We start from the raw sequence: 10,669 nt of genomic DNA on the forward strand, positions 1-10,669 counted from the left end.
TGATGACTATGAAAATAGTACATTCACACTGAACGCATCAAAACTATGAATTAGCACATGTGGAATTATATACTTAACAAAAAAGTGTGAAACAACTGAAAATATGTCTTATATTCTAGGTTCTTCAAAGTAGCTGTAGCGCCCCGAGGGTTCGGCCGCTACAGGGGTATTGCACCTCAGACCAGAGGTGTGATATTCCACTCCCGAGTAAGGATGGAGTATGGACCAAGGCTCAGTTAGCTGCATACAGCACACACACCCCATTTCCGAGGGACAGCTCAACGGTGCTCCCACTAGACAGAAGTGCAGGCACGACCGACTATGTCCCTGCCTGGAGTGGGGAGGGGGGTGGAACACCCAGTGCTGTAGGGGCAGATAGGGGTTGGTTCCTGAGCGTAGATAGGAGCTCATTGGTTGCTGGTCACCTGGGCTCATGGTCAGAGGGAGGTATAAAAGGTGGGCACCATCTTAGATCTAGGTCAGTTCAGCCAGAGGAGAAGACAGGGAGTAGAGGCTCTGTAGGAGCTCTACTCCAGGAGGGCCTAGTAAGAGGCCGAGGAGGAGGTGAAGGGGAGCTGGGATTTTGGCTCATCTCAGCTCCAAGAGAATGGAACAGAAAGGAACAGAGAAAGAGAAGGAGAGACAGAGAAACAGAAGGGCTCAGGAACAAGAAGGTGGAAGGGACCCTAAGAACCCACGAGAATCCAGGGTGAAGGGTCAGGCAGATTAAGGGTACCGGATCCCAAGTTGGTGGAGGAGAAACTACCCTCAGCCAAAGACCGATCGTCGTGATCATTTGTTGGTGCGACACCTCATCAAACCTGCTAGGAAGGCACCATATAGGACAGCGGAGGACGGGGCCCACGTTTAACCGCACGAGTCCGCGGCAGCTGGACAAAAGTGGGTCACTGGTGAGGCAGGCCAGAGAAAGGACAAAAGGGGGTCCTGTGCCATGCTCCTGAACTGCCTGGGAGTTGACCGAGCCCCGCACCTGGTGGACGCAGCACGGCTCGGGCGGTCACTACCTGTACAGAAGTGACCTGGAGTATCTGAACTGTGAGTAAAAGACATTGGACTGCAGTACGTTGTCTGTGTGCTCTTTCGCTCCTCCAGCACTACCGGTACTGGGACTCTCATTACCATCACTCCCACCATCCACTACACTGCCCTGGGGCTGCACTCTTCCCGTGGGGAGTCACACCACCTCAGCTGCACCCATCATCAGCCCCAGCGGTCTGCATGCAGCGGCGGTTCCTAATAGCCACAATCCACGGGTGGCGTAGTCGGACATTATCTAAAGCACGTAGCAGACTACCATTGGTCTGACCACCCTGAGCCGCGGGACCGGGCCGCCACTACTACCCCCATCGTTCCCCTATCGCCCGGATCCGCGTGCCCCACGGCCCAGGGGGCGAGTCATAGCCACCTTTTGCTTTGATGACTGCTTTGCACACTCTTGGCATTCTCTTGATGAGCTTCAAGAGGTAGTCACCGGAAATGGTTTTCACTTCACAGGTGTGCCCTGTCAGGTTTAATTCCACAAGGAATGGACATTAGACCAGTGGAAATCTGTGCTTTGGTCTGATGAGCCCAAATTTGAGATCTTTGGTTCCAACCACCGTGTCTTTGTGCGACGCAGAAAAGGTGAACGGATGGACTCTACATGCCTGGTTCCCACCGTGAAGCATGGAGGAGGAGGTGTGATGGTGTGGGGGTGCTTTGCTGGTGACACTGTTGGGGATTTATTCAAAATTGAAGGCATACTGAACCAGCATGGCTACCACAGCATCTTGCAGCGGCATGCTATTCCATCCGGTTTACGTTTAGTTGGACCATCATTTATTTTTCAACAGGACAATGACCCCAAACACACCTCCAGGCTGTGTAAGGACTATTTGGCCAAGAAGGAGAGTGATGGGGTGCTACGCCAGATGACCTGGCCTCCACAGTCACCAGACCTGAACCCAATCGAGATGGTTTGGGGTGAGCTGGACCGCAGAGTGAAGACAAAAGGGCCAACAAGTGCTAAGCATCTCTGGGAACTCCTTCAAGATTGTTGGAAGACCATTTCCGGTGACTACCTCTTGAAGCTCATCAAGAGAATGCCAAGAGTGTGCAAAGCAGTCATCAAAGCAAAAGGTGGCTACTTTGAAGAACCTAGAATATAAGACATATTTTCAGCTGTTTCACACCTTTTTGTTAAGTATATAATTCCACATGTGTTAATTAATAGTTTTGATGCCTTCAGTGTGAATGTACAATTTTCATAGTCATGAAAATACAGAAAAATCTTTAAATGAGAAGGTGTGTCCAAACTTTTGGTCTGTACTGTATATACATATATCACTGGAGAGGGCTAGGGGGCATATACATCACTAGGGAAGGCTGGAGGGCATACACATCAGGGGTCTGGGTGCATATACATCACCGGGGAGGGCTCAGGGGTCATATATATCACTGGGGAGCATATACATCACTGGAGAGGGCTGGGGGCATACACATCACTGGGAGGGCTGGGGCATATATATTGCTGGGGGGCATATATATCACTGGGAAGGGCTAGGGGCATATACATCACTGGGAGGGCTGGGGGAATATACATAGTTGAGATGCATATACATCACTGGTGAAGACTGGGGGGAATATACATCACTGGGGAGGGCCGGGGCATATACATTACTGGGATCTGGATACATATACATCACTGGGAAAGGCTGGGGGGCATATACATCACTGGGGAGGGCTGGGGGCATAGACATTACTAAGGAGTGCTAGGGGTATATACATCACTGGGGAGGGCTGGGGGGCATATACATCACTGGGAGGGCTGGGGGCAAAGACATTATTAAGGAGTCCTAGGGGCATATACATCACTGGGAGGGCTGGGGGAATATACATCACTAGGGGCATATACATCACTGGGGAAGGCTGGGGCATATACATTACTTGGGAGGGCTGGGGGGCATAGACATCACTAGGGAGAGCTAAGGGGCATATACATTACTTGGGAGGGCTGGGGGGCATATACATCACTGGGGAGGGCTGGGAGGCATATACATCACTAGGGAGAGCTAAGGGGCATATACATTACTTGGGAGGGCTGGGGGGCACATATATCACTGGAAAGGGCTGGGGGTATATACATTACTGGGGAGGGCTGGGGCATATATATTGCTGGGGGGCATATACATCACTGGGGAGGGCTGGGGCAAAGACATTACTAGGGAGTGCTAAGGGCATATACATCACAGGTCTGGGTGCATATACATCACTTGAGACGGCTGAGGGTCATATATAACATGGGGAGGGCTGGAAATCATATACACCACTGGGGAGGGCTGAGGGCTTATACATCGCTGGGAGGGCTGGGGCATACACAGCACTGGGGTGGGCTGGGGGGCATATGTATCACTTTGGTGGGCTGGGGGCATATACATCACTGTGGAGGGCTGGGGCATATACATTACTGGGGTCTGGGTGCATATAGATCACGAGGGAGGGCTGGGAGTATATACATCACTGGGGAGGGCTGAGGGCATATACATCACTGGGGTCTGAGTGTATATACATCACTGGAGAGGGCTGGGGCATAGACATCAGTATGAAAGGCTGGGGCATATACATCATGGGTCTGGGTGCATATACATCATGGGGGGGCTGTGGGGCATAAACATCACTGGGGAGCGCTGACAGGCATATACATCACTGGCGAGGGCTGGGGGTCATGTACGTCACTCGGGAGGGTTAGGGGCATATACATTGCTCACACATCCTTGCTACATACACTAAAGAGGTTGTCCTCTACTCGGTGTGCCCCCCACCCCATGTGATAGGAGGTAGTGCCCTAGGCAGTAGCCTACTTCTGCCTATGCTTGGTCCCAGCCCTGCAGACAATGCTTTCTAATAAAAAGCTTCTTACAAACCTTGGGAAGCAGAAATATTAGTATACAGAAGGGAAGTATATTTTTATCCCTGAAGACTAGACATTTTACAGCTATACGGGTACAGAATATAATTTCAGTGGTGGTTAAATAAAGTCTATAGAAATACACCAATCCCATCGAACAGTAAGGCATTGTACGTCCAAAAGTGAGACACTAATGCTCCTAGCAATACATATACATTGTAAGTACATTGGGTACATGACACTAATGCTTAGTTCACACTGCGTTTGTGGATTACAGCAGAAGAATATGCTTGGAAATCAAAATAGTGTTCTGTGAATTAATTAGACATTTCTGTGAGTCAGACATGTGCCAAGAAAATATTTTGTCATGTGCTTGAAGTTCACATCTGGTGACAGTTCTTACCACTTCTCAAAAGCTTAGACTTCTTTGCTAGTCTGTGCTGAAAAAACCTGTAATGCTGCCTGCGGCGTATGCTTCTTTATGTAAGGAAAGACATTACACTAATGTATCCAACTGATTTTGTTGGCACGGCACTAAGTTAGGTATTGTAAGTGCACCCGACTCTGCATAATTAAACATGCATGAATCGATATAAAAGTAGGTGCAGAGTGCGCTGCCTAATATTAATATACCAAGATTTGGCATTTTCTTCTATTTGTCTTTGCACTAGTTTTGCTAAATCATAGAGTCAAACATCTGGTGTTAAAAAACAGAAACTTTCTTGATATCTTCTATCTTGCTCAAATATGCATGAAGCCATGATCATGTCTTACACTTTTTCATAGATCTGTTGAGGTGTAGTTTATAGACATAATCCATCAATATATTTTCAGTCATTTTCATAAAATATACATGGAACCCCAATATAATAACTTATACCACCAAAAGCAATACACATATAAGATGCATCAGGTGAAATGTCTGTAATTTCCTGTAGGCCTTGGAGGAGGCCATGAAGATGGTTCTACTCACCTCTAACATTACAGTCAAGGTCAATAGAATAAAATGTCAAAATACTCACAAAAAGCCTTCTGTTATGTGTCAACTTGTGAGCTGGTCGTACAAGAATGAGTAACTTTCAAGAACGCGGACACTAACACAGTCAGAAACTGCATTTCCTGTTTTGTTTATTTGTTTGCAAGTAAATGTAACTTCCCGGTGAAAGCAGTTGCCCAAAGATTGGCACAATTAATTCAGCTGCTTAACTAGTACTGCCGACCAGATTGTTCTATCATTCTGGAACAATGAGCATGTAGAATGTTTCAAGGGCTCCGGTTACCCTTTATTTTCATCCATGCTTTTTTTTTCTTAAATACACACATAACACTGTAATGCAAAAAATGTAACATATCAGTTTTGCAAAAAGTATGAACAGTAAATATTTGTGCTGTGAGCGAAATACGCTCTCCTCTATGCCTTCCGAACTCCAAATTAATAAGATTTGTTTTACGAGCGCTCGGGAAATCAGTACAGCACAGCCAGGAATGGTGTACTAGAAAAAGACTTCCCCTTTATTAACACATGTGACACTTTAAATAGGGTCAGAGACAAAGGAATAGTTCCCTCTGACCTATGAACCAATAGTAACCTTAGGGGAGTGAATCGTAATGTGAAACCTCACTGCCCCTCAGTGTTGCCTGTTGAGCATTACATAAGAGTGAAGACAAAATGGATGCCACAGACAAACAAGATGGATTCTTTTCTCTCACATTTCCCCCCTTTTGTGACCAATTATGGCATCTCGGTAGGTATATAGGAGCGCGCTAGTCGCGTCCTCGGGACTTTCCTACCTGCTTCGCCTCAGTTCCCTACCTAAACACCTATAATTGTATCACAACAATGGATCTTTTCTTGTCTGGGGTCCATAGTATACAATCAGGGGTTCTGTGACACGGTTTTCCTTACATATAAACCTGAGTAACTTAGATGTAACATAGATTAGCGCTTTTACGGCTACATATATCAACAAGCAGAATAATAATAATTGCATACATGTATAATCCCTGAGAGCCCCCCACCTAGACCCTTGAACCAATTAGTGGGATTCAGGAAAGAGAATGTTTCTCCCACCAGGAGTCCTTGTTTGCGTCATGTTCCTGTAACCACTTATCCCTTATCTCGGTTATCTTCTGTATATCAGTCCTAACCTGGAGATTTCCCATAATGTCATGTGTAATGACAACATGCGGGACCGATGATCTGACACATCCCACCATAGTGGTCAGGTGGTCCAGCACTATGGGGTGCTGTCAGTGACTACAATCAGCTGCTTCTGTATTATATTAGATGCATTAAGGACATCAAGCACCTGGAGGATCTGGTCATCTAGATAATCAGTTGCCTCCACCAGCTTATCCCATCTGCATTATGGACGGGTAAATCAATACGCTGCTCACAATCTTATTTGCCACCCCCATTTCTACAAGATGCGGTTTACCCTTGGGTCTGGGATTGTCTGCAGCTCGTCTGTATAATGTGTATAGGGATTGCTTTAACATTTACTCTGGTGTGAGGCACTATAAAGGTTGATGGGGTCAGGAAGGCCGGTGTGCAGACCCCTGTGAAGTTATTAGGTAACCACTTGTAGGCCTGATGTCCACATACAATGTACAAACTCTCCGGTGCTCCCATAACAATGTTATTGAATAGACTAGTAATCCATTTAGACAACAAGGTGGAGCTCAATATGTCCATAATCTCTTCCTGATACTGAGTGTCATTTGACATAATACCTGATATAATTCTTTTCAAGGTGACGTTTACACAGTGAAGCTCAGGATTGAGCGTGACATCGACCGCTACACACTGTGTGATGTTGGTACAGACCCGTTGCACTCAGAATACTCAGCTACACACTGTGTGATGTCGGTACAGACCCGTTACACTCAGAATACTGTAGAGAAAGCGACGTCTCTGGATCTTATCTGGATGCAGCTACAAGAGGGGAAGTTCGGATAACAGGAGCGGTCAGCACGACTAGAAGCCCAAGGCATTCCTGTCTGTCTTAGAGGCAGACCACTCCTGTTGAACAACAACCACAGCTCAGTCACCCGTGCATCTACAGGCAAACCTACAGCTCTCTCTTTCCTGTTGTTATCTAGCTTAGTGGGAAAAATGCGGTTACTCAAATAGAACATTTCTTTCAGTCACTGGAATGGCTTAATAAGGCATAGTATTAGAGCTCACAGGACTGTGAGTGCAAATCCAACAGTCTTTTGCTAATGTACTCGTGTCCATGTCTTTTAAAAGTACTTGGTGATGTCTAATGAATTTATTATCCCAGTCACCATTCAGAACTTCATTTAATGTCTTTGCTAGAGACAATGCCACCACTATCCCCATTAGAACTGGTAAAAAGGTCATCATTCTGCTGGTGGAGTGACTCGTTTACAGTGGCTGGCGTGTATCCAAGTGGATTTTCCCTCAAGCTTCACTAAAGTTGCTGTGGTCAGAAGAACTAGGAATGGCCCATCAAATCTTGAATCAAGGCTTTTTCTGACGTGTCTTTTTAGGACCACCCAGTCTCCTGGCTTGAGATCATGTGTTCCAGACATTGATTCAGGGTCTGGAATGGAAGAATACACCTGTTTATGCACTGTTTAGGAGATTATGCAAGGCTGGCACATAGCTAGTCAGGCTGTCATTCTGCATCTGAAGTGACTGTGGGAAATATGACCCTGTTCTAGGTACTGAACCAAAAAGTATCTCATATGGATTCAGACCTGTTATTATACTTGGAGTGTACCTTATTGAGAAAAGAGCTAGAAGCAAGCATTCAGTCCATGGTTTGCCGGTTTCCTCTTTTGCCTTCTGAATCTTTAACTTTAATGTCCCATTCAGTCTTTCTACCTTCCCACTACTATGTGGATGATAAGGTGTGTGTAAACCCTGCTCAATTCCCAAAGACTTTAAGATCTCTCTCATGATCTGTCCAGTGAAATGTGTACCTCTATCACTTTCAATCACTTCAGGAACCCCATATCTACATACCACCTCATTCATGAGTTTTTGAGCAGTAATCTTTACTGTCGCTTTCTGCACCGAATATGCCTCAGGACAACCTGAAAAGAGATCAACACACACAAGCAAGAACTCATATACCCCTACTCATGGTAGTTGTATATAGTCAATCTGCAATCTCTGGAACGGTAGAGCGGACGAGGGGTGTGTTTCTGCGGGATCTTCACAGCTTTCCCTACGTTGTTGTGCACACTTCATACAAGACTGTGTGTGCCTGGCTGCCTGGGTACTGGACCCTGGCGCCACCCATACCTTGTCTACCAAAGCACACATAGCTGTTTTTGACAAATGTGTTAGTCCATGGATTACCTGGGCCGTCACTGAGTAAAGAGCTGGCAGCAGGCAGAGCTTACTGCCCTTTTTCCACAAACCTTCCTCAGTCAGCTGGGCTCCCTGCGTCTCCACTCTTTTTCCTGTTGAACCACCTGTTTCTGCAGGGATTTAAGAATATCTGGAGTGACAGGTGCCACTGAGGTCACGGTCTGTACCGCTGCTAAACTCTCAACTCTCGGCCTCTTTGTTGCTTCCTTGGCGGCGGCATCCGCACAAGCATTTCCTCTGGCTTCATTGGTGTCAGCTCGAGTGTGAGCTTTTATCTTCATCACGCCAAGCTTAGTTGGTAACAGGAGAGCCTTCATCAGGGCCCTTAAGCTCTCTGTGGTTTATAGGTTTTTCATGTGACTTTAGGCAAGATCTACTATCTACACACACATTTGGCCATCTTACCCTTTGCCGCTCTACACGCCTCAGTGAGAGCCTTCAGCTCTGCCTCCTGTGCCGATAGGTGAGGAGGGAGTGGTTCAGCTTTTATTACCTCATGTTGTGTGATCACAGCGTATCCAGTGTAGAACCGACCAGCATCTTGGCATTTGGACCATCTACAAAAAACTCAAAATCTGCATTAGCAATGGGTTCATCTGAGACATATTCAAACCCTGCCGTCTCTTACTACATCAGAGCTACACAATCATGGGGTGTATGTATTTCGCCTATTTCCTCCTCTGTCAGAGAATGTAAAAATAGTTCATTTTCCACATCTTTCCCCCCTTTTTGAATCCAATGGCAGAAGCTTAACTGGGTTCAAAACTGTGCGTCGTTTGAGGTCTACATTTGGGGGAATGAGGAGAGCACATTAAAGTCAAAGTTGCTGGGTCATTGAAATGTGCCTAGAATGTACCTGACTGAGGACACCATGAATGTCATGTTGAGTGTAAATTCTGACCTTGTAATCAAGAACTATTTCTGTGGCCTTTTCAAGCATTGCTTGAACCGCAGAAATGGCTGTAACACAAGAGGGTGCACCTCTGGCAACAGGATCCAGCCTAGCTGAGTAGTAGGCCACTGGTCTTTGTAGTTGTCTGTTTTGGGGTAATGCAACCTACTGTATTGTGACCTTTCTTTCCTCTGTGAAATGTCTGGTGTATTGTGACATGCCATGAAGACTACCTTCTGGTGATAAACCTGTGGTTTCTTTTTAGAGGTCTCTCATGCACGTTCTGCTAGGGAGCACAAAAGTGAGATAGACGACTCCTGACATGAAACTTGGTCAGAACAAAGTAATAAATCGTCCACATACTCTGAAGCATCACAACCTCCAAACATGGAGGAGTCAACAAATTTTCAAAATAAGAAAACATTGCAAAACTAGGCATTATCGGTGAATTCTGAGCACCTTGTGATAGCACCATCCTTGTAAATTGTTTATGACCAAGGAAAAATAAATAAATAAAAACAAATAAATGCCGGCAGTCTGGTTGCAGAGGCACGGAAATAATGCATTGTCTAAGCAAATCACCATAAAATGCTTTGATGATTTCTCAAAGAAAAACACTAATTGCATACAGACCCGGCTGCCCAGTATATATTAAGGAAAAAATAAAAATTTAAAAATGTGCCTGGAGTTCATTTTAATCATTGAAATAGAACCTCTAAAATTTGAATTTCTGTCATTATAATTTCTATCTAGTGGTTTTCAATAATTAGGATGAAGGGAAAAAGTCATTCCCAGCTATCTGCTATGTGAGTGGGGGCTGCTGCATTCCTGTCTCCCCCCACCTTTTTCTATGGTAAAGGAAAAAAACTTACTGTCTTTGTTCTGCAAGTTTGAATCAACTCTTGCTCCACCCCTTTGGCTACTTGTAGCAAATCCTTTGGGTCCTTCCCCCTCTGCTCTGGGCGCGCTTTTACAAGTCCCTCTCTAATTGGTTTCTTTAACCCTTCCACAAAAGCATTTCCCAATATACGTATATTTTCCCCTGGAAAATATCCCATATCTGTCCAAGTCATCTGTAAACGGGCAAAATATTTTTCTACAGCTTCATCTTTTTCTTGAGTTACGTCATTTAAAGATATAGATTGTTCTCTCTGTTTTGTCAATGCCCAACGCTGCAACATCTTACAATAGTCTTCCCCTGACTAATCTCTGTAAATATTCTATTCCAGGTCTGTCAGTCAGATAGTCTTTTGATCGTCCTGTCTCTTGCTTTATAATATGTGCAGTCACATCTCCTCCTTCTGCATCTACTAACGATTCTAAATCCTGCCATGTACAGTTCTATATACCCTGTATCTGCTGAATTTGTCTATAGAAAGGAGCAGGCTTCTCATCAGGGAAGTTGTTTCATCACCTTGTGAGGGGGGCCATGCCTCGTGTGAGGAGTACTGGTCGTTGGTATGTGAAAGTATCCTCTATCAGCCCCCCTCTCACTGCTCTCTTCCCCCTCCCCATCCCATGTAATTAG

The 10,669-nt window shown here is 45.5% G+C and overlaps 1 protein-coding gene across 1 annotated transcript in view; it reads right to left on the reverse strand.

The window, feature by feature from the left end:
• The window catches only part of LOC141228025 (uncharacterized), an 85,523-nt gene extending 75,201 nt beyond the window's left edge, over nt 1–10,322 (reverse strand). The window contains exons 1-6 of the mRNA XM_073667330.1: nt 10,014–10,322; nt 9,375–9,427; nt 8,655–8,806; nt 8,300–8,359; nt 7,631–7,969; nt 7,300–7,473 (exon numbers count right to left, since the gene is read on the reverse strand). Of these exons, the coding sequence (XP_073523431.1) occupies nt 7,300–7,473; nt 7,631–7,969; nt 8,300–8,359; nt 8,655–8,806; nt 9,375–9,427; nt 10,014–10,322 (1,087 nt within the window). The remainder of the gene's footprint in view (nt 1–7,299; nt 7,474–7,630; nt 7,970–8,299; nt 8,360–8,654; nt 8,807–9,374; nt 9,428–10,013) is intronic.
• Between the last annotated feature and the right edge of the window lie 347 nt (nt 10,323–10,669).

Source organism: Phyllobates terribilis, unplaced genomic scaffold, assembly GCF_046119375.1.
Source record: "Phyllobates terribilis strain yellow unplaced genomic scaffold, ASM4611937v1 Scaffold_1__5_contigs__length_1240528914, whole genome shotgun sequence".
In the NCBI taxonomy this organism is placed as follows: domain Eukaryota; kingdom Metazoa; phylum Chordata; class Amphibia; order Anura; family Dendrobatidae; genus Phyllobates; species Phyllobates terribilis.